The sequence below is a fragment of the Astyanax mexicanus genome, chromosome 10 (assembly GCF_023375975.1).
Source record: "Astyanax mexicanus isolate ESR-SI-001 chromosome 10, AstMex3_surface, whole genome shotgun sequence".
Lineage (NCBI taxonomy): Eukaryota > Metazoa > Chordata > Actinopteri > Characiformes > Acestrorhamphidae > Astyanax > Astyanax mexicanus.
Window position 1 is genome coordinate 5,019,737 of NC_064417.1, and position 24,787 is coordinate 5,044,523.

Genomic DNA, 24,787 nt, shown 5'->3' on the forward strand with positions numbered 1-24,787 from the left:
TCAGAAGTGTTTATTCTAGACTAGCTTTACTGTATTCAATCAGTTTCTCACACTGCAGTCTAGAACCTGTAGAGCCTTTAGAGTACTACAATACATCTTACATTTCCAGAACCTAAAAAGACAAAGAGAGTGGCAGAATCTGTTTTTTTAATTTCACATAGTTTTACTTTATTCTTTATTTTTCGGTTTACAACCACAAGGCACCCATTGATTTTCCTATTGACATTGACTGTGGCAATGAATGCTCTCAGTAATACTTCATAGAGCCTGGTAAAGATCCTTTTTTTTTTGTTTTGTTTGGGAACACGACCCACGACTGACTTATTCCATGATATTAATCATCATAATCATCATAATCATCATCATCATCACCACCACCACTAAGGGGAACCACATGAACTCAAGATAAGGCAGACAAACAGTGGAAAAGGACGATGACTTTGCATTGGCTTTATCAAGGCCTCAGCATCTGATCACATCTGCTCTAAGCAGTAGGACAAAAAACCCTGGGAATCATCGCAGCTGTGAAATGCCCTTTGTAGTGAGGACACGGTCAGTGACACCACGACTCCGAAAGCAACATTCGACAGTGTGTTAAAGGAAGCATACGCATGGAATGAGTTCGGAAGAAGCACAGAAAACTTCTCACTAGTTACACAAGAGGAGTTCCACCCAAAACTCGATTCTAAAACAAAAATAAATACAAAACTGATATTGTAAAATAAGGTTTACATGAGCTGGTTTTACAAATGGGTACAAACTGTCCTCAAATATATGTCTTCCTCCAGTGAGATAAGCTGGCATGTAAATATTTAGCCAAGCTGGAGCTGGAGCTGGTGGAGGAGAAGAGACGCAGAGGACTCAGTTTTCTATACAGCAGGAGTCAGACACACTAGACTGGAAAACTATTTTATAACACTACTGTACTACAATTAATAAATTAGTTTCTCTGATTCTGCTATTTATAGGTATATGTTAAAAAAAATGAACATTTTTTTTATTCTATAAACTATAGACAACCTTTCTCCCGAATTATAATAAAATAAAAATATTGTCATTTAGAGCATTAGTTTGCAGAAAATAAGAATTGGCTGAAATAGCAAAAACATGCAGAGCTCAAATAATCTCAAATAATGCAAAGAAAACAAGTTCATATTCATAAAGTTTTTTAGAGTTCAGAAATCAATATTCTGAATAATATGGTGAAATAAATCTGGTTTTTAAATCACAGTTTTCATGAATCTTGGCATCATGTTCTCCTCCACCAGTCTTACACACTGCTTTTGGATAACTTTACGCCACCCCTGGTGCCTGGAGGTTTTCAATTTGGTAACATTAAAAAAAAAAAAAAAATTTAAGTGGTCTCTTATTTTTTTCCAGAGCTGTATGCTCGCCATATTGCCCAGCCTTAAGTCAGGATTTGATGTTTATGGACCTTTTGCTTGCTGGAGCCTCATACACCCTCTGCTAGCTGTTCTTGGTAGAGTGCTGGCTGTTCCTGACTGAGAAAATGAAGCATAAATCAATGTTCAAAGTTTATATAATTTATAATATTCTGACAAAACAGACTCTCTCATTTATCTCTCTGGACGACGAGAGCACCTTCAAATACAGGAAAATACCATTGCTAGTTCTGATGCATTTCATTATACCATCACTGACAACCAAAAAAATTAAATTGAGGCATCTCAATTTTTGCAGTTAGTCAATTTCTCTTGTAATGTAGATCTATCTGTCTGTTCTTTACATATTAACAACATTTTATGACATGTCGACTAATAGAAAGGCTCCACATGACTTACATATTAACATAAATTATATATATAAAGTTATCTGCCTACAGCACATGAAGCTTTGGTATTCATTTTTTAGTTTTTTTTGTATTAAATGTTCAGCTTGTACAGCTTTCAATCCCAACTGATCTCTTTTTTCCATATTAACCCTTTTAGATCCGAATTATGTTCCAGTGATGGAAAAATATGAGAGTGCCAGAAGACCCTAATAATTTGATATTTAATCTGTATCAACTAAAATATTTAATAGCTTTTTTTAATGTCAGGTGCATTGGAAGCTTGTGTTTAATTTTTCCTTTTTTTTCCAACCTTTTTATTTCACAAACCCTTAACCCTTAAACAGTAAAATAAAGATGATTAAAGGTGTTCTAAACCATTACATAACATTAATAAAAATAAGCTGTTATTGTGACCTTACTTAATATTTGGATTTAAAGCTGCCATGCCCTAATGTCTGTGCAGTGGGCGGGGCTAAGCTGTAGTATTATTGGCTTGTAAACCTTTCATTGGCCGATTCATGATATATTCTGATGGACAACACGTCTCATCATATCTGCTGTAATAGGCGCAGGGTCTGAAAGGGTTAAAGTAGTTGTTCCTGAATATCTGCATGCCAATTATTGTGTTTCTCCACTGAAAATTTATGGGGGGGAAAGAATCTGTATTTGGCTGGAACTCCTCTTTCAGTAGAAACCCTGAATTTGCAGAACAAAGAAGAACACTAGTTTCTCTCACATTTTAACAGACATCCCACAAAAAGCAGTAACATTATCACCATCATTATCATCAGTATTGACAGAGATTATCAGAGAGGACAGGTCGCTCCATCCGTTTACTAGATGGAAAAACTACACCCATCAATAGCACTTGCAAGTGTTAGTGATATTTTACGCTGTTGTCTAGGCTGGTGTAACAGACATTCACATTCAGAGAAACACGAGCACAGTACAAACGACTGACAACAGTAACAGGATGCGTTACAGTGCGACTGTAGGAGGATAAAATACATTATGCATCGTCTCCTAAAGTCTAGATTACTTAAATAAATAGCCTCTTTGTAATTAGTAAAGCATGAAAATGTTCAGTAATGAAACAGCAATATGAATGTTTTTATGTTTTATGTAATCAAAATCTTTGTACACAAATAGATTACAAAAAAAAAAACTGTGATTGTATTTTTTTTTCTTTCTAAAAGCAAAAATTATCAACATTCAGGCACGGCTTTAAAAAAAAAAAAACCCACAGTGCTCTGAACCTGTATTATGAGATGCTGCTATGATAGGAACAAAACCTCTATTGGCTGCTGGACACTCTTTTAACTCTAACATTTTTACACTCATCAACTATAGAAAAAAACTATAGTTGCACCTGAAAGAAGGTGTCCGATTGGGTGTCGGATTGCAATGCTATTCAGAGTAAAGATAAAAGTTACCAGAACAAATAAATTATTCAAATTTAAGCTGAAACAGGCAATATTTATTATTAAGTTACACACACAGATGTCTCGGCTTGAAGTTCCTTATAGCAGAGGTTCCTAATGATGTCCCTAGGCCTGTCACAATAATTACATTATCAACTTTTTTTTGTTCCAGATCTTGCTTTCTTGCTTCCAAATAGCACTGCAATCGAACAACTATTGTTTTCATGAAGAGTGTATATATTAGGGCTGCACAATATTGGAAAAAATGGACACTGTATTTTTTTTCTCTTCTATATGTATTGCAATATGAAAATAATAAAGGGATTTTTTTTTAATTTAAAAACTATCAAGGTTTTTTTGTTTTTTTTTTACAATATCACCCTGCCCTAGCCTGAACTACATCAACTCAAGGTTCCTAAAACCTTTAAAAGGTTATTCCTATGCACATATTAATGGAACCAACAGTTCCATAAAGTTCCTCTATGGTAGGAGAGCGCAACTCCTCCAAGTCTCCAAGTAAGTAGCCTACTTAAACACATTTGATTTAAATCATCTGTTAATTACCATTTAAAGTGAAAGTGCTTGAGTAGGGCAACTACCAAACTTTCCTAAAGACTGCTGTTGTGCTTGTTCTATGTCATCGCTCCAAAAAAAAAAAAAAAACGAAAATTAACAACTACTTTAAAACATCTTTTTTTTTTAACAAAAGAGTGAATGTTCACACTTCCTAGTGACATGACATGAGGCAGTAAAGAGGTCAGAATCGCTAACTAATCTCCTTCACAGCTGAGCTCAGAAAAGAAAAAAAACATGAAGACAAAAATAGAACTTTTAGAAAAGAAACATCGAGCAATTAGAACCAACGGATTACCACTCTCTCACTCACAAAATACCAAACTATAACGATACAGTAACATCAAGAAAAGGTCATTAGTTTCGAGAAGGCAATAGAATATATGTAGAAGGAAGGAAAAGAAAAAAAAACAAAAAACAAAGAAAAAAGTTCCTATAGGCTGCTGTTCCCCAGGAGTGACCGAGAACTTATGTACTTATGACCCACAAAATAAAAGACCTTAGAAGAAGAAGCGCGTCACAGAATTTCATCCTCAGCTACGTTATACAGCTGGATCATAAGTGACGACACAAAACACCTTTGACAAAGTCAAAGTTAGTGTGTTAATCAAACTGTAACATGTGGAAAGGCTCTAAACAACTCAACATGACCTAAATAACCCAGAAACTGTTAGCACAACAATCGTGTAACAATGGCTGTATAACAATCATAGTGGTAACAAAAAAATAATAATCATAAATCAACACAAGGAAGAAAACTGAAAGAAAAACAAGGAAAAGAACAGAAATAGGGAAAAAAAAAAAAAAAAGAATGGCTAGTGTTCTGGAAAAGAACGAGTGCATCTTTCCCAAAATAAATTTTAATTAGTAATCTGATTGGTAGGCACAGAGCAGGCCATCACATCCCCTCTCTAATCTCCTAATCTCCCACCTTGTGCTTGACTGAGTGTAAGGCTGGGAAACTAACGACTGTAAACTGTGTTCACGGAGAACCGCTGGCCAGGTAAGTGCTCACACAGGCTCGAGGGGGAGGGGGGGGAATGTTCCGGCGTAAAAACCTAAAAAGGCCTCGCGCACCTCCAGCCCAGACGCTTGATGCTTTCTACAAAGCAGTTGGATGCAGCGGCCCCCAGCCACAGCCAGGGCGAAGCTGCAGCCCAGAGCTTTGCAGCGCTGTAGCATATGCATAGCTATTACAGGAAAGAGAGAGAGGAGAGAGGGAGGGAGGGAGAACTTGGGGGAGGAGAAAAAGATTAAAGGATTAAATTAGGGTTAAAAGGAGAGATTCAGTATCTCAAGGTGCTGGATGCCCTGAAGTAGGAGAGGAACTTGAAGCACAGGCTGACCACGAAGTACCAGATGTTGCGCGCCATCTGAGAGCGGGCGATGAAGATGCGCCAGATCAGGATGACCAGGACTGTGTTGAAGGTGTAGCGGATATTCCGCAGCCTGCGAGAAAGAGAAAATATATAAATAAATAAATAAGTGGCTTGTGCATTTCTCTCATAGCGCCATAACACTAGAGGCGCTGCGGTGCGCTGTGTAGAACAGCACCACCAAAGAAGCACATGCAGCCCTGTGGAGTCAAACCACAGTCAAACACTAACAAATCTAGTGATGTCCTCCCTGGAGAGAAATGAGAACAGCTCTTGCTGCCATTTGTACTGTATGAGTTTTTTTATCTGAGTAAAATAGAGCAGTAACTACAGCCCTTTTAAATATATTAATATTGTAGCTTAAAGGATGATTTGAATGTATTTGTTAACTGGAGAAAAAAGGGAATTGTAGCTGATTTAAATACTGTAATGCCTTTAATGGCTTCAGAATAACATTGTAAATTGATATTAAACTTGTATCTTACTTGTGCAATAGAGCTTTTGAAAAACATGTCTTTGAATACTTATACTTGAGTATTTTTGGACCATTTATAGTGTTTATGGAATTATTTAATATATTTAGTTGTTGGTGTATCTCTTTTTAAGGTCTTTTCATTGTTTACATTCTTTAGCTGTTTTTCTGCTAATGAAGCCTAACTCCTCCATTTATTGTGCATATCAATTTGTGGAAAAGGTAAATCCACCAGTAATCAAAGCCTTAATTTAAAGCCTTGGTGTTTAATGTTATATGTAATCCTAACACTAGAGTAACTCCTATATTAAAGCCCAGTTATGCAAAAAAAAAAAAAAAAATAATAATAAAATAAAAATAAATAAATAAAAACAAATAAATAAAAATACTGTGAAATCGTCAGAATCTTGAAAAATACCGTGATATGCATTTTTGGCCATACCGCCCAGCCCTACATCATAAAAAGCATTGCTGCCCACAGGATATGATGGTGACCGGTGGCTTCTGGCTAGCGAAGCACACATTCAATGCAGGAGACCCCACCTGCATATCCAGGCAGGTTATTCTTTTTCTTTTTCTGTTGTTTTCAATTCTTTCAGTGTCGCTGGACTCTTCGTCAAGACAATTCTATCCGGATGCCGCCAGTCACGATAACGGTCACCCACTGCTCTTTGCTGCCTTATGTGCACACCTAATATATGTGTTATTCTCAGTAGCAGTGGTACATCAGGGGCTGCTTACTTGTTTAGATGTTTGCGTGCTGCTGGAAGACCCGAAAGCTCCTCGTTCAGCACATATTTCTTGGTACCCATGCAGTAATTCTCCATGTATTCAGCCCAGTGCAACTGCCTGACATCAAAGTTAAACACCTGCAAAGAAAGAAAAAAAATATATACATTTTCACAGTTTTAAGCATCAATATCTATAGTCTGATGAATGTAAGCAATGTTTTAAAACATGTAATTCACTCCCTAGTCAGTACATGATGACTAATAAGCTACAAAAACAGCAGATTCTACATGTAATAAGAGCTAATCGGTCCATCTGTCTTTCCAGAACTACCGGTATTTAAACAAATAAATAATGATCTTAATTACGATTAATCGCAGAATTATTGTTTTTTTTAAGTGCATATTTAAATGGAAATCATTTAGAACTTGTTTATTTTGTAATAAGAATCGGATGTTTTGATACAGTTTATTCAATAATAATAAAAAAACTAATAATAAAAAAGAAAAAAGACAACTTGTATGTGTTGTTTATTATATATCCAAGTATTGGATCGGAATTGAGTATCGGCACATACTCAAAAATCTAAAAGATATGAACTAGGAGGGAAAAAAAAAGAAAGAAAATGTGATCAGGACATCCCAAATCTTAAATACTGACAAATAAAATGATGAATTCCTGAATTCAATTCAACATTATCTACAGATACAGTGCCGATAGTGGTCTATGAGGCGGGACACTGCGATATTAGAATTCCAAGCATGGCATCCAAGATCTTTCTACATAAAGAGTCTATTCACAAGTCATTAAACCACAGACATTCAGCCTTACAATCATACACTGTACAAACGCACACACACAGGCTGCCACTGGCGTGCCGTGTGCAGTGGAATGAATCGGGCCTGTGACTGACTCATGACTGATTGTGTGTGTGAGGTGCAGCACACACCTTCCTGTCCTCGGCTCCCAGCTGGTTCAGTAGCATGGTGACGTTGTCTGTGTTCCAAACCCACGAGTGGCTGGTGAAGTACTCCAGCACCATCATGGCCTTGTGGAGCCGTGTGATCGTCTTCATCATCCTGCGTCGCCACGGAAACGGTGGCAGTGACAGAAGCCAGCATGGGAGAGGCAGAGATAAAGAGAGAGAGAGCAGTATTAGAGGGCGATCAAATATGCATGTAGGAGCTTTTTTTCTTTTTTTTTTAAACCCACCCACAAACTTCTCGCCAACGTGGCACATCAGATAACCCATACCACATATAACCAGTACCCTGAGTTAGTGGTTAAAAAAACAAAAAAAAAACACCAAAAAAACCCAAAAAAAAAAAACAAATGGAGCAGCAAAAAGCACTTTGAAATGGTGAGTAAACATATCAATTACTTTAGTAAAAAGAAAATTACTCTTTATAGCGAGCCTGAATAAACTACTGTAGCTACCAATTAATGAATACTTTAATCTAATCCGTTTAAGTAGCTTAATAAAGAAAGAGGTTAGATTAAAAGGATGTATATCATGAAATAATGAAAATAAAGGAGATTGATGTAGTTTGTGAACAATATTTTAAAATCGTATTTACTGACCCAGCCCATACATGAAAATTAAGGCAATAAGGGTCTTAAATACTATTTTTTATTTTTATTGAATGTGACATTTTCATTGTGGTATTAAAATTCAAACAATGAGGATTAAGCAGAACAACCAGATTGAAGCTTGTGCGACTTTTACGTAAAAGAGAAGGTAAAAAGGCAGTGAGGACAATAAAAAAATGTTAATAAGGAGAAGAGAAAATAGTATGACAGCAGTGAGGATTTCAGTGGCAAGACAGTGAGACAATTTAAGTGATGTCTCTGTTTAAACTAAGTTAGAAGGCTTGTGCCATAGCGATTTCTAATAAAATGGTCAAACGCTGCTATAGGAGGGCATTGTAGCATGATAAATGTAAATAAAAAGTTTAATTGATCATTAGGGATTATATTTTCTGTAGTAACTCATTACAAATGTACTTATTTTCTTGCACTATTTAAAAGTCAAATGTAATGCTTTTTAAGATAATTTTAGACCGCAATAAATATAATTTAAGACCCAAAAAGGTAGTCATATTATCTTCGGTAGAAAATAATTGGTTGTACTGGAAATTAAAATTTAACGTAGTTAACTCACCGCTAATGTTACTATGTTATCTAGCTTGCCGCTAATGTTGGGTAGCTTGCTGCTAACTTTAGTTCTCTCCCCGGTTACGTAGCTAACTCACCGCTAATATTATTATGTTAGCTAGCTTGCCGCTAATGTTACTATGTTAGCTAGCACTCCTCTAAACTTAGTTCTCTCCCTAGTAATGTAGCTAGATAACTTGCTGCTAACATTAGCATGTTAGCTAGCTCACCGCTAATATTAGATAAGATTAGATAAATCTGTCATTGTCACTTTAACAAGAACAACAAAATGACAGTGTCTTCAACTCAAAAAGATAGCATAGCATAGTTAGCTAGCTCTCCGTTAACCTTAGTTCTCTTTCTAGTAAAGTTAGCTAACTCACCGCTAAAGTTAGCATGTGCTTTCCCAGTTGCATTAAACGCACCGTCTGATAATTTAATACCTACAGCAAATTTACTTCATTTCAAGACAATTAAAGTCCTTAAATACCCGAATTTTAATTTAAGACCTTTCAAGACTTTTTAAGGACCTAGTAATGTGTAACCAGAAAAACAGCAGAAACTGTTTTGTTGAAGCTGAATAAATGCATTATAAGGGCAGAATAATTTTCTCCAGTACTGACATGCTATTACATTTTGTTATATTAAATATTTATTGTTAAACTTGGTTTAAAGCTGTAGATTAAACCCAGACAGGGGTTTTGATTCCCTCACCTTAGTAAGCACTGCACACTACACCAATAATAGTTCTTAGGCAATTCTACACTCTCCAGTCTGTGTAAAATGATTACCTTTCTTATTCAGGACTCTTGCATGTGAGACAAACAGGGAAAATAAATCACTGCAAACATTTCAAAGTGCCATTTTGCCGCTCCAACAGGATGTTAGCTTTACAATAACCCGAAAAAACACAGTACATTAGTTTAAACCCCCCCCAATGATCACTGGGTGAGGAACAGTAGATCTGGTCTTGGAGGGCACCTGAATTTAAAGGATTTTTCACTTTAGTTTAAAATCAAGGCCACATTTCAGGATGTAACTAGACAGGATGCTTGTCTGAATGCTTTTGTATTTTTTACATATTGGTAAATACGTGAATATGAAAATGGGTAAAGTCAATCGTAAATGTTATTATTCTATCCAGTTTGCCTCCAAGAGCCAAAGAAACATAGGCAAAACTAATCAAATTATCAGTGTAAAACAGGCAGGACAAAATAATTATCCACACGGATTAAAGTTAATCAAATTATCAGATTAAAAATACAAAACAATACAAAAATGATTCATAAACATCTATCAATTGGAAATACAGGCACATATTAACTCAAACAAATAGACAAACAGAAATTTCTCAAGCTCAAACTGGACTAGACTTTCTATAACTAGACAAGATGCAATTCTGACAGCAATAATAAGCTAGGCAGCACTGCAGAACTGAATTTATTTCATTTCAATACGAAGCAAAGCCTTGTCATGATAACTTTTAGTTTTGGATGAAATATTGTTCTGGACATAACCTGAGATAAATGATAGTCATTATCGTTGTAAGACTATTTATGTAAATAATTCAGAATATTAAGAACTGGATTTTAAAAAAGGATTAAACAATGTTAAAAAGAAAAAAAGAAGTAAAACATTAGTTGACAAACCTTCCAATTCATGCTAATGAGCCCTTCTCTCTAATATAGCAGCATCGATCGATATCGATTTCAGCAAAAATGTCATGAAAAAGGTCATGTCCACATATTTTGTATGATAAGTCGATAATGTAATTATCATGACGGGCTTAATCATGCATAATAAATGAATAAAAATACATTAGTAAGGACAATGTGGCCAAACATTCATTTTACAGCATTATGTCAATGAGCATACAGTATTAAAACAGGCTGTAATATTACTAAAACCACTAAACTAAGCTGTAATAAAACTAAAACTTCTGTAAAATGAATAATTATTTTTGAACTACACCTACATTCTGTTGCTATATAACATGATACAAATGTGTAAATGTCAAGCATCACCGTCATGCAAAGACCATGGGCCCTATCTTACACCCTGCGCAAGAGTATATTTTCATGACATGCACCTGCATTGATTAAATACTTTGAATATATCTACACCGATGGGTGTGGTGGTGTGTTCAGGTAGATTTCAGGTGTATTGCTACCTTGGCAACGAAAAACACAGGTGCACCACTGACTGAAAGCAACCAGACAGACGTCAATGGTCAGACGTTCATTGCTATCATGGCAGTGAATTGTCAACACAAGTGCAAGCCCAGCATGCATACACCCCTAAGAGTTATGCACACATGGACACACTGCAGTGCACAAACAAATAAGCATATGCGTAATGACAGCTATGCAAACTTTTACACCAACAATAAACATTGAACAAGTGTGAAAGAGCAGGTCACTTTCCTTTGCTGAGAAGCGTCCCTGAAATAGCAATCCGCCAAAGTCAGAGTGCCAGAGTGCACCTGGCTCTTAAAGGGAATAGCATGACACACTGATTGGTTTATTTCACGTTACACCCAAAACACACCCATGGATAATTAAGAGAGTTAGTATATGCCTTTTGTGCATTTAGAGCTGCTCAGGGTGTACTTCTCCTGTTGTTACAATAGCAAAGACACACTGACATGCCATAAATCAAGCTGCACTGTGTATGGTTGATGGCTCACATATAGATCACTAAAATACAGCCCCTTGTGTTTTCTGAATGCTAACCTTACAGCGGAAGAAAACAACTTTTTAAAATTTAATGGAAGTCAATTTTGCATGACAATGAAGTGAAAAGTGGAAATTCAGACTGTCCTGACACTACTCTGGATCATATTTAGTGTTTGGTAAAGAAAAACATGTACATGTGGCTAACTCGAGAAACAGACCACTTCTAAAAGATTACAAGAAAGTATTACATATAAAACACTACAAAATAATCAAAACACAAATACAAGTAATGTATCAATTCATTACAAAAACTACTCCGTTCCCAAAATGCACTGAATTAAGAAGGAAATAAGGGCTGTCACTGTTAATTATATTAGTATCCAGGGAATATACTGATTATTCTGGAAGCAGAATAGAGAAGCTTTTAAAAAAGGGCCAAACAGTAAAAACGGAAAACTCCACAAAACAACAAACCATCGTTTGTTGCATTCCTGGAAACTTCATGTTCATGTTTTTGTAATATCAGAAATGTAATAAGTAACAGTGACAGCCCTGGAGGGAGTAAAACAGTGAAATCAATACTGAATCAGGCATGCTTGTTGAAGATCCCATGCACGTCTTGGCGCGGATGTCTGCCAGCAGCATCGCTCGGAGGCTATGAGGTCCAGCAGACAGCCGAGCTGGACGCTCATCCTTTCTGATTGGTCGTTAACCCATGTGACGGCACAGCACGCACCACACAGTCAGCAGCCAGCACCCTGCCCCATCAGTGCTCCGCCCACAAATGTGTTCTAGCATTTTTTAAAACAAATATTACACTACAATTAAATAAATATTACAGAAAACGGGCAAAAATCTCATTTAGCCTAATGAGAAACTGTACTGAACTCAGAGTCTTTCTTTTTCTTTTTTTTTTTTTTTTTTTTTAGAAATATTAGATATTTAGACTATATTTACTATAATTTCACAGGTCAAGATATCATTTATCAAAACAATTGTGATTTCCATAGCATGGAAAAAGATGTGATCCTTCATATGCACAAAAATAATCTAATAATAACCAATAATCAATTTTTCTACAATATGTATTAAAACTAAATCAGAAGTCAAAAATCCAACATGTCACAATATTAATAATGCTCTGTAGCCAAGATTGGTTAACCCCTTAACAGGCCAGGATTTCTGTCAATTGTCTGCCTGACATTATACCACTAAATCTTTTTATTTTATTAAGCATTACATAAAAAGCTCTCATGTTTGATAGGAAACATTACTGAAAAGCATAACGGCAATATAAAAAAAATATTTAAGTAAATCTGCCAAAATTTAATGAATAAAATCATAAAAGTGGCTCTTTCCTGAACTTAATTTTAAAATGAGTATTTCTCTGAATACAAATCAAACAGTTTATGTCCTCCAAACCGTTATGTTTATCTGGTTTTTACGTCTATTTTTAAAACTGCAGAATTTGGGTTGATTTCTGTTACTGATCTAAAATTATTAAGTGACTGAACTGGCAGCGTCCAGCCCGTGTCCTGTAGGAGATTTCAAAGCCCTCACATTTTCGCAATGTAAATAAGTTATTTTACTTTCACATCATAAGCTTGAAAATCCAGAAGACAAAAAAGTATAGTAGTGTGAGTTATAAAGAATTTTATAAAGAATATAATCATTGATTCTCTCAGCTTGTCCTAAAATGCACGTGTAAAAGCATGTCCTTTAGTGGTGGATCTACAAAGCAGGACAGACAGGCTTTTTAGAGGGCATTGCATTCAGCCGAACACATCATTCAGAGCAAGCTTGGTGCTTGACCAAGGCCAGGATGATTGTGAAGGACCTCAGCCATCTGTTAAAATGAAAGATCAAAGAGTCGATGTGCACTTAATCTTGTCCACATCAAACACTGGTGTACATATTTCCACAAAATCTGAGTAGTGCACTACAGATTCACAATAGGCTGAATTAAATATTTGTCAGCGTTCTGCAAAACTCATAGTTGTTGAACACATCCGTGGGCGGAGCAGAGCTAGGTCAACTGAGGGGAAGAAGGGAGGGCTCCAGAGACCTTACCGAGGCTTCTGCCCCGTCAACCACAGATAGGCGTCGTAGAGCAGGGCGGGGATGGTGTGGCTCACCGTTGTCCAGTACTGATTGGTAAAGGGGTTGGAACGCAGGTTAACATTGGGCCGTCTGAAGGCCTGCTCTAATGGGTTGGTCTTGAAGGTCATGTTTATACAGTTCTCTGCGGGGGGGAGAATACACAAGCATAGACACACACACAGCGTTTAAACAGGACAACAAGCAGCTAGAGTGGGAGAGAGAGAGAGAGAGAGAGAATGAGAGAGAGAGAGAGAGAATGAGAGAGAGAATGAGAGAATGAGAGAAAGAGAGAGAGTGCAGAACCCAGGAGGCTGAAGGCACAGTCTGGCTTATGCATTCTCTCCCTTCAGCAATAAGCAACATTGCAACACATGACGTTGGGCTAGACTAAGCACGCAGAGGAGGGTTTGGGAGGGGCTGCCGGAACACGGTGCGATTTACCTGGGCTCCCGTCCCGTTATCCGGAGGCACAGATCATAGAGGAATGCTGGGGCCTTGTGGCTCACAGCAATCCAGTACTGATTGATTAGGTGATTGGATGTGAGATTTACATTGGGTCGTCTGAAAGCCTGTTCGAGGGGGTTCCTCTTGAAAGTGGATATAACATGGTACTCTAAGAGACAAAAGGGGGGTTCAGCAGAGTAAACCTCGCACAGCATTTCTGAAAACTTATTAAATCACATGCCAAATGGGCCATCGTTTTTCTCATCCAATAGCAATATCTAAATAATAGGTCTGCAACTAATGATTATTTTGGTAGTCGACTAATCTGCTGATCATTTTTTCGATTAGTCAACGATTATTTCTGCCAAGTCCTCCATCTCTAAAACAGAATCAGAAAAACAGCTAAACATGAGATTTAAAAGACATCTAAATGTCCACATGTTGTTTAAACGTGGAGAGTACTGATATTAAGTGAATAAATATGTAATCTGTTGTACGTTGGGTACTTTTGGAGACACAGACCAAGTTTATTATAATGGACATTGTCGATTATATCGACTAATCGTTGCAACCCTACTAAATAATAGTAAAGAAAAGAGGCGTAACACTGCAATGCAATGAATCATACTTACATTGTACATACAATGACATACCATAGGTCATTGGACTTGTGTCCCATGACTTGTGCATGTCCTGTGGAAGCTAATTAACATTACGCTGACCTTGGGATATGTCTGTAGAGCCTCATGCATTGAAAATGAATGTGGGCAGGGTACCTCCAGGTACAATATACACTGTATTATCATTTTAATTCCATTAAATGACACCAACATTATAATAATAATAGAATAGCATAAGAAAACAGTTATACCCTTTTAAAAACAACATAATTGGAATTAATTATAGATTATAGATTGGGATATATATTTATTTTTCTTCTCCTACTGCAGTACACACTGCGTGTATGTAGTCACAGTTATTAAAGCAATGGTCTGGTATTGCATGACTGGCTCAAATGCTGTTCACTGTTATAAATGTGAACAAACATACACATAAACACAACAGACAAATGTCATCATTATCAAAGATTATTGAAGTCATGTCGATGTGTTGTGCAATAAATCGATAATTTAATTATTGTGACAGTCCTATTATAAACTGACATGCTAAAAGTCAGTATATAGTAAATTGGTCATGAAGTGTAACCTCAGGGGATAGCTTGAAAACACTATTTACATTTACATTTATGGCATTCAGTTAACGCTCTAATCCAGAGTGATTTACAAGGCTATTCCTATTACAGAGTTGGGCTAATGTAGTGTTAGGAGTCTTGCCTAAGGACTCTTATTGGTGTAGCACAGCATAGTCACCCGGGCCTGGAATTGGAATTGGAACCCCAATCTCTCACATGGTAGCTCACTGGCAGGCGATGGTGTTATCCACTGAATCACTCTGGTTTGTGTTAAACAAACCAGAATATACTTTTTACTTTATACTGTAGAGTCATCTATGTACCACATTTAGCTTTTAGGACTTCACTAAGCTAAGCTAGCATGGTAGCCAAGTTTCTTTTTACCACAGAACACAAGATAGAGTGGGCTCTATAGCACACTTGCTAAACTAGTGTCTATTTCAGATACCCAGAGTATCAGACAGCTCAGCTGTTTTTGACCAACTTAAAACTTGTGTTTGAGAGAGTGAAGTCTAACAGGCTAACAGCAAGCATAAACACCACATCACAACACAGACGGTGTTCTGGCTAAATGAGGCTCAAATCGCACAGGTGTAGAAGATAAAGCTCCAAACCTGCACACACAGTTGAGTGAATGATTTGAGAAGTGTTGTGAGGCACACCTTTGCAGACTCATATGTCCAGGTTTAATGGTTTTGCCTTTGATTTGAACAGAGCCAATGATAAACATACAATTACTGTGGACATGTTTTTTTTTCCCACCCGTTTTCAGAGAGCGACTCAAATTTAGTGAGCGCCCCATCCTGTGGCCATCGTAAATGCAAGTGAATGAATGTGGTATTTTGGCCTGTATAAGCTTGACAGAGCAGAAATTTGGCACATTATACACATCATATTTATGAAATCCTTGTTTGATGAATTCCTCGTCCTTTGTTTGGAAATAATGTTAATATATGATATATGTGTACCGCCCAACCCTACTTGATATCCATCTTTGCTTACTGTCCTGATAAGGTGTAAGTGTTATAAGTGAATGGCTATATTTTTTTTTATTCAAATGTTCCACCTTTAAAGCAGCAAAGTTTAACAAATATAAAAAAAAGAGAACAAAAAATATTTTCTTATCTTAAATTAGCTATTTTTTTCATTTGCCTGCACATGCACTCTCAGGCAAAGCAGGAAACTGCTATGTAAAGAAACCGCTATCTCGCCACAGAATCCAAAATTCCAAGGCAAGTTGTCTCAACAAGAAATCCAAAGTAATAAAAGCTGTATTTGTCTCTCGCACAGTCACCATTCCTCAGCATGCAGGATATTGATAGCCCACTTTCCAAATGAAACTCCCCAGCAGTTTTTTACATCATCCTTGCAAACAGTGCCAGCTTTTCATTCTACTGTACAGCAAAGACGAACTGCTTTATCAGAAAAATAAACTAGGGAATTGTTCACTCATATAGATATCTCACAGGGAATCTTATCTACCAACTGATCCCTAAACTCTATAAAGAACAAACAAAACAATTCATACCGACTTCACCCCAGTGAAATGGATTGATGGAGCCTGTTGTGCAGTTGTATATCAATATGCTCTTTGGCCTAAAATCAAAAAGAGAGAGAGAACGTCACTGTAGTCGCTTTGCTTAAAATGAATAGACATCATTCAGCAATGTCTTTCTAAAGATTTCCTTTTGAGAAAAGTCCAAACAAAAAGTCTATTTTAAATTTAGCTTTGGCAGCAAGTGTAGAGGCCAATTTGTTTTGCACTGCTGAGGTACATCTATGGTTAAAGTAAACGCAGTGTGCTCTGTTGGTATGTTTGCTGGGATACTGAAAATGTTACATGTTCAATAATTATTTTTAAAATGTAGTATAGTATAATTGCTTTTTCTTTGGAAAGCAATTCAAAAATGCAATTAGCCTATTTAAGTTATTCAATGGTGAAAAAGTACATATTAATGAATGTGTTCAATATTCAGACAACTTACTCTCCAGAAAAGAAGATTTATTATAATTTTTACAGCTGCCTAAAACCTTTGCACAGTGCTGTATATATTCAGGGCTTATGTATCACATGTGTGTGCATGTGTCAGACTGACCTAGTGTGTCTTTGGGAACCAGAGTACCAAGCGGCAGCCAGCGTCGTGTTTATGACCACATCTACTGGCACGAGGTCAGCGACAGCACTGTTAGAGGCTCTCATGGTACGCAGGATGCCTTTCCCAGCCTGCAGAAAGAATTTACAGGAGAATTTACTGCCTCTACAGTACAACATCTACTGAGGTCACTTACCCACACACACTCTACTGATTAAGTTAATTAATAAAAAATAACAAAATATTCTTATATGTACAGAATGCTTAGTACAATAACATTAATTACAGCAGTAACAGACATTGTTCAATGGTTAAGTAATGTCTTATAAAATTAAAAACTGGTACTAGTTAAGATATTAAAATGACTAGATTTTAATGAATGAGACTGTTGTAAATGAGACTGAAATACATATAGATAATGCAATATTAACCATTACAAAATTATTTAACTAATGTCCTAACTAGTTTAACAATTAATAATTAGTTGAGATAGTATTTAGTGTGTAATGTTAATGTATCCTTATTGTAAAGTATTTATTTTTTTTTTTTTGCAGTGTATTACCTACATACAGTATCACTTTATACAGTATTCTCAAAATTCGGTCATTATCAGAATACCGCATCTTTTGGCCCTCAAAACCAAAAGGTATAAAACTTGAGTGAAAATTAAAATTTTATCAAAACAATTCAAGCTTTATCTTAGCTTGGTATTGGGAGAACATGAGAAATATTAAATTAAATACATTTTATTATATGATAAACATGCAGCAAGTGTGTTCAGTGTCCCTTGTAAATAAAACTGTACAATAGTTACTTTCTTAAAGGGGTGGTTATCTCAGGATTACAGGGTGAACAGGGAATTAAATGGCTGGTATTTTTTTTTATAAAATTAGTAAAATTAATCATTGAAATGCCTAAATTATCATCTAAGATAAATGCATGAATTGCACTTTAAAAAGTACTTTAAACTAAATGTTAATATTCCCCTATATTGGCAATCATGTTTTCATTCAGAGTGAACCTTGAAAATGCATTGTTATGCAGTGTTTGTATTAAATTTAAACAACATAATATATGGGTGCTGACCCCAATAACAAAAAAAAAGAAGTAGCACTTACAGCAATAAATATTCCACTGGGTCCGTTGAAGTTATCTATCCAGCCCTGTAGTGGAAAGTACGGGAAGATTAGATACAGAACACACTCTTCCACAAGTACAAATGTTTGAAATGACACTGCAGTAAAGTGAGAGGAGAGAGATCTTTACAGGAAAGGGTTCCTTCCAGCTGGCTCCGACTATTGAAGGCCGGATGATGGCCACATTGAGGTTCCCACACTCCTGCTGCACCAGGTGCTCTGCCAGGGCTTTGGTATATGTGTATGTGTTGGGGCGCTCCCCGATCAGTTTAGGAGTCATCAAACCCACCAGCTTATCATCCATCCACCTGTACATGAACACATGAAAAACATCATGATCAGGCCTATATAAAGTGTACCTAACTTAAAGTTAGAAGAAAAATAAGAGGCAAGTTGAAATTATGAGTTTCTTTGGAAGAAGGATTATGATCACAAGCCATCAAACCAAGCTGAACTGCTTAATTTTTGCACCAGAAGTGCATTAAGTTATCCAAAAGCAGCGTGTAAGACTGGTGGAGGAGAACATGATGCCAAGATGCATGAAAACTGTGATTAAATACCAGGTTTATTTAACCAAATATTGATTTATGAACTATATCATTTTCTGCAAATAAATGCTCTATATGTCAATATATTTTTATATGGAATTTGGGAGAAATGTTGTCCGTAGTTTATAGAATAAAACAACAATGTTCATTTTACTCAAACATACAGCTATAAATAACAAAATCAGAGAAATTGATTCAGAAACTGAAGTGATCTCTTAATCCTTTCCAGAGCTGTATAGGTAGATAAATAAAAAAGGTTGAACAGAGCAATACACTGAAATAGCCTGAGCAATTAATCTAAAGGATTTATCATCAGGATGAAGCACTGGTTCCACAATTTTAAGAGTGGATTACTACGTTCCATCCTTTAATTTATTTATATGACCATAGACACGCATACCAATATGAAAAAGCTTTTGCAGAGGAGGTATATATGTGCAAAATAATGCCATATGATAATCTTAAAATCATTATTATATTCTTATGCAATTTTCAAATATATCTTTACTGTGATTATATTTCACATTATTCACAGATTATATTTTTTCTAAATGCAAATTAATTTATAACACTTAATTACTTAGAAAACAATAACCATTTATTTCTTTTTTATTTCTTTTAATGTTGATAATGATAATGGCTTATAGCCAATGAAAAACCATAAAATCAGTATCTCAGAAAATTTGATTATTACATAAGGCCAATTGATATTTTTGGCAGGGTGGAAAATGTGCAAAGTCCTGCTGGAAAATGAAATTCACATCCTTATAATACTAAATTACTTAAAAACAATCATTTTTTTCTTACTTCATAACAAATAATTATATACAATAACATTTATATGTACACACAGACATGCAAAAAGTTATTAAAAGTTAAAATTGATCATGCAGTGTTATTTCAGGTGATGGCTTGGGAATGCACAGACTTGTATAAGTTGTGAGGTGTTATCTTATAAATGAGGCTAAACACTTGCAAGTGAGTTGAAGTGAGACCTGATAGTGTGTGCCAGATGGATTATACATTCCATTTTCTGAAGTTGTGTAGAGAATGAACATTCCTCGATGGTGTATATTTGATATTTTTGCAGAACGATCACTTTAATCCTTTCAGGAGACTTACTCGAGTGTGTCTATGAGCTTGCGGTAGTCGACAGGTGGCGGGTAAATAACCTCCTCGATCAGCTCACGGTTGCAGTTGGCGTAGGCTGTAGAGACGTGGATGAAGACCTCCAAATGCTTCATCTTGTGGGCCAGACTCACCATCTTCTGCGTGGCCAGTACGTTCAGCTGCATGGCATCTCTGCAGAACACACCCATACACAATGCTTACTGCCAAACCTGTAGAACAGCTTCTGATTCAGCAACTAAATCATACTAAACTCCTGTAAACCGAGCCACATCAGCATGTCAGAGCATGGGGAAAATTATTATTTGGCAATATTATATAAGACCAGGGGCAGGTTAAGCTTTAGATCTGTTTACTAAGGGCGTGGGTTTGTACTAGTGCTGTGAATCTTTGGGAATCCCACAATTCGATTCACAATTGATTCTTGGGGTTACGATTTGATTTTTTTTCCCGATTCATTCAAATTCTTTTGGATTTCTTTTTCTTTATCCTCCATACTTTAGTGGTGCAACAACAAACACCGTAACACAACACTACATGACCCTCTGTTGCCTAATAGGGAGAGGCAGTAAGAGCAAAAACTTTCCCTGTTCTGTTGCTGCTGTCTCGCGTCTCTCACCTACTGTCCCTTTCTTTTAAGTTTCTTTGATTTTACCAAATTAAAAACCTCTGGAATATAATCAAGAGGAAGATGGATGATCACAAGCCATCAAAGCAAGCTGAACTGCTTACAGGCATAAAGTGATCCAAAAGCAGTGTGTAAGACTAGTGGAGTAGAACATGCCAATATGCATGATAACTGATTAAAAAACGATTTATTCCACCAAATATTGATTTCTGAACTCTTAAAACTTTATGAATATGAACTTTTTTTATTTGAGGTCTGAAAGCGCTGCATCTTTTTTTGTTATTTCAGCCATTTCTCATTTTCTGCAAATAAATGCTCTAAATTACAATCATTTTATTTGGAATTTGGGAGAAATGTTGTCTGTAGTATAAGGAATAAAACACCAATGTTCATTTTACTTAAACATAAACCTATACATAACAAAATAAAAAAAGAGAAAAAAAAACATAAAAAAGAGAAACTGATTCAGAAACTGAAGTGATCTCTTATTTTTTTTCAGAGCTGTATTTATGTGCAATTAACCAAAGAGCAATGGTAGATATGGCATATATTGACAAAAGCAAATCTAAATCCGGTTCTTCAGATCTCAAACCTAAGCTAAAGGACGGTGTACACCTGATAGTTGGGTCGTATCGAGGTCAGATTACATTCTTACAACAAACAAAGTGCTATAACTATATTCACAACTGCCCAAACTAATCACAACAAGGCTAAAAACAGCAATTGTGACCACAGCCTTTTGAGCTCTGGTGTGTAGGTGGGTCTCAGTCAGTTTCTAACTAAATTCTGGTAAAGGTTTAAGTTTTAAATATGAACGCAACACAGACCAGATGCATTTGAACAAACCAAACACAGGATGTGATGTAATAAGATGCTGAGGAGAAATTGTTCCTGCAGCTAGATTTGTGCAAAGGGCCAATCCTGCTCGCAAAATCTAGTATAAACATCCACATCCACCAACGTAATGAGCCCACTTAGACCCACTTGAGACTCTGTGAAGACCTGCCCATGTTTCTGTTCTTTAACTGTTCTGTTCTTCTTCTGTCTGACACTTTGGTTTAGCGGGGATGAGTCCCACACCACATACTAGCACACTGCACAGCGTTTTAAAGAGCCACTAAACCCTAAACCACATTTTTTTCCATTAATAGCTGAAATGTGTTACTTTGAAGTAACAAAACATACCAGTTCTGCTTAAAATTTTATAAACATTTCCTAAGCTTTAAAAAACTCTTTTATTGTGGTAATTTTTGCCTCTGCAGAGCCCGCTCAGGTTCAACTGTATTATAAGCGAGGATGATGCGTTCATGTACTTTGGTATGCAGACACATCACAATATGGATTAATATTAGTATTAGTATTAATAATACCGCCACCATCTGGATCTCGCTAACAGAGGCACACTGCTACTGCTGCAGCTCAGCCAATCAGCTCTCCCTCCTGCCTGCTTCTAAACCCATACATCACCCAGTGCCCCTCCCAAACTACCCCTCCCAATTTTTTTTTTTTAAGCTTTTTTCATATTTGTGCTGGTAGTGGAGTCAGAAAAATCATTGTGTTTAGTGCCCCTTTAAAGCTTTCCACTATTAGAACTGTATTTATCATTGAAGTTGTCTGTGTATAAGTGAAGACGTGAGAGAGTTGGGATGTAGCCACGGTAATGTTACGTTTTACTGTTTTAAAATATGGCTTTTTTTTAAATAACATATATTATAACATAAAAATGAACATCGGTACACACTTTAACGTTTAGTCACTCCATACTGCTTGATATTTGCTTGCTATGACCACTATGAATGCAAAGTGAACCAGAACTAAAATGTAATATTGAATCAATAAGATCGAATTATAAACACACAGTCTTAAGGATTAAGTGACACAGCTTACTAAGGCTTTGTAAATTGTGTGTGTGTGTGTGTTAAGAGCTAGAGCAGACAAGAAGAACAGTTGGCTTGGGAACAGTACAGTAAAGTCGCATTTTTTTAGCATTTTGATGGCGATACACAGAAATAACCATATAAAAACAGATCAATTAACAGATAAAAGAGATCATCAAGATCACAACTCACTTGAGAGGCTCATTGAAGCGAATGGTGGCAGCACAATGGAAGACTATGTTGATGCAGTCTGCCAGAGTGTCCTGGTCTTCTTTACTGAGGTCCAGGTCTGGTATAGTCAGGTCACTGTTTACAGCTACAATCTTCTCTGCAAAGTCTGGCTGTTCTTCCCTCAATCTGTCGAAGAGCTGAGCATCAAGACACAATAATTACACATCACATTTCAGATTTAGGCTTTCAGCACATTTATAAACACATTCATTAACACCGGCGCCTCAAGTCCATGGGAGGCAACCCGGTAAAAATTTGAGCCAAGGTGAACTTTATGCAAATGAATTTGTGCAATGCGATGCATCAATCCAATCAGAGATCGCGTGTTTGCGTGATACGTGTTCTCAGACCAGAGTATGTAAACATTTTATTTTCTCTTACATGCCTACTAGGAAGGCATGGAAGAAAAGCTAATCACTGCATTGTTTCAGGCTTCTCTGTCCTTTATGATCAATATCTGCTGATTTACAGGGACTCTGATCAGCGTAATACAGCGTGGAGGAAGGGTGTGCAGAGATTGTTGGGGTCTCTGGAGGGTTTTGAAAATATAAATATATAATTTAATAGGAAAAAATAGCTTTTGTAACCTATATGCTGCTCAGTAGACACTGTTATATTTATAAATGTATAGGAAATAAAGCCTGTATAAAACCATTTCCCATTTAAACGCTTCAATTAGACGACGCAGGAAATGCTTTTGTAACGCCCACATGCGAGTAGTTGGAGGGGAACGGTGCGTTCGTGTGCTTTGACGTGACGGATCAGTGTAAACGTAGCGTTAACGTAAACCCAGTGACAGCAGCTCTGAACTCACCTTGCAGGTGATCATGTCTGTGATGCGAGCGCGGGGGGACTGGCCCGATTTGGGCCGAACCAGAACATAGGCAGCTTTGACTCCAGGGCAGGAGCGCAGCAGCTTCTCCAGCAGAACCTTCCCCATGAAACCCGTCGCCCCTGTGATGAGAACATTCTTCCCGGTGTAGTACTCCGGAATGGAGACCATTCTGACCCTCCTCTGTCACACCCCTGAAACCACACACACCACAACATCAGCTCCATTACAGGAAGTTAAAAACAAATAAAAAACAAACACTCTGGAGTCGCTCTCACAGAAAGACCAAATACTGCAGCATGGAATGTTCAAATATATCTGATTGCTTTAATCCATCGTACACAGACATGCCAACTGTCATAGGACATGGGTTGAATTATCTTATATAATTATCTTTGGTATTTAATTTGTGCAATGAAAAAAAAATGGCAACATTTCTAAAAAAAATCTGCAAAGAACCACAAATATTTTAATTTGTTTGGGATTCTAAACATTTTTTGGGTCTAGCCCAAGCATTTACCACTTAAAAAAATTAAATGCTTTAGAGGGAAAAAAACACGTGTAGAAACAAAAACAGAAAAAAAAAAAAAATTAAATAGTACTAAGCTTGAACTAACAGCTTAATTTTAGAGCAATAAAATAAAATAAACTTAAAAATACAAACTTTGTTTAGTTTAGAAAAAGTACTTAACTTCAATTAGTTGTTTAAACTACAAAACAATCACTTTTAACAGATCCTTACACTTGTTTAACAGCATTTATTAGGTCAGTCAGGCCTCAACTCTCATTACTAATACCAATTTTGATAGTTTTACCATAGAAAAGGCCCATTTCTTAAATTCTTTACCACTAAAAAGGAGCCTAGAATTCCTAATATTGCATATTAGCACATGTTTTGCTTCAGTAGATCAAACAACACATTTGAAGGTTAGTTTAGACAAAGCCAAGTGTAAAAACCTGGAACTGGTTTGGGATTTTAATTTACTATGTACCTAGGTATGTTACTAGGGATGCAATATATTGTTTTTAAATCATCACCACAATGTACATATACACAATACAAGGCTCCAGACTCGTTTGAAAGAAAGGTTTTTAAATGAAAAAAGTAGAAATTGGTGCAATGCAGAAACAAGCACAACAAAGAAACCCTAAAATTCCTAAGTTTAAAATGATTTTTAATTTTAATGCTCTGAAATAAAGCTGACACAGTTTCGACACAATTAGCATTTGTGCAACACTTAAACCAACAAATTGTTAAAATCTTTTAAGTGAGCTTTACCTTCTTGAACCTCATTCACTTGTTCTTTATCTCTACTTACACCCAGAATTAAGGCTTCCTCTTTGGGGAAAATTGTAGATTATACTTCTTTGGATGAATATTTTGCC

At 36.4% G+C, this 24,787-nt stretch overlaps 1 protein-coding gene across 2 annotated transcripts in view; it reads right to left on the bottom strand.

Annotated features, from left to right (window-relative positions):
- Positions 1-130: 130 nt before the first annotated feature.
- far1 (fatty acyl CoA reductase 1) overlaps positions 131-24,787 on the bottom strand; it is a 36,414-nt gene continuing 11,757 nt past the window's right edge. Inside the window, exons 2-12 of one of the 2 annotated variants that reach the window (XM_007228333.4) lie at positions 23,384-23,595; positions 22,531-22,706; positions 19,828-20,007; positions 18,288-18,465; positions 18,140-18,184; positions 17,025-17,152; positions 16,457-16,524; positions 13,263-13,434; positions 7,313-7,442; positions 6,376-6,503; positions 131-5,235 (exon numbers count right to left, since the gene is read on the bottom strand). In XM_007228333.4, the coding sequence (XP_007228395.2) occupies positions 5,073-5,235; positions 6,376-6,503; positions 7,313-7,442; positions 13,263-13,434; positions 16,457-16,524; positions 17,025-17,152; positions 18,140-18,184; positions 18,288-18,465; positions 19,828-20,007; positions 22,531-22,706; positions 23,384-23,572 (1,557 nt within the window). In that variant the 5' untranslated portion in view covers positions 23,573-23,595 and the 3' untranslated portion in view covers positions 131-5,072. Of the gene's footprint in view, positions 5,236-6,375; positions 6,504-7,312; positions 7,443-13,262; positions 13,435-13,733; positions 13,906-16,456; positions 16,525-17,024; positions 17,153-18,139; positions 18,185-18,287; positions 18,466-19,827; positions 20,008-22,530; positions 22,707-23,383; positions 23,596-24,787 lie in introns of both variants that reach the window. The other variant, XM_007228332.4, reaches the window with a different exon arrangement.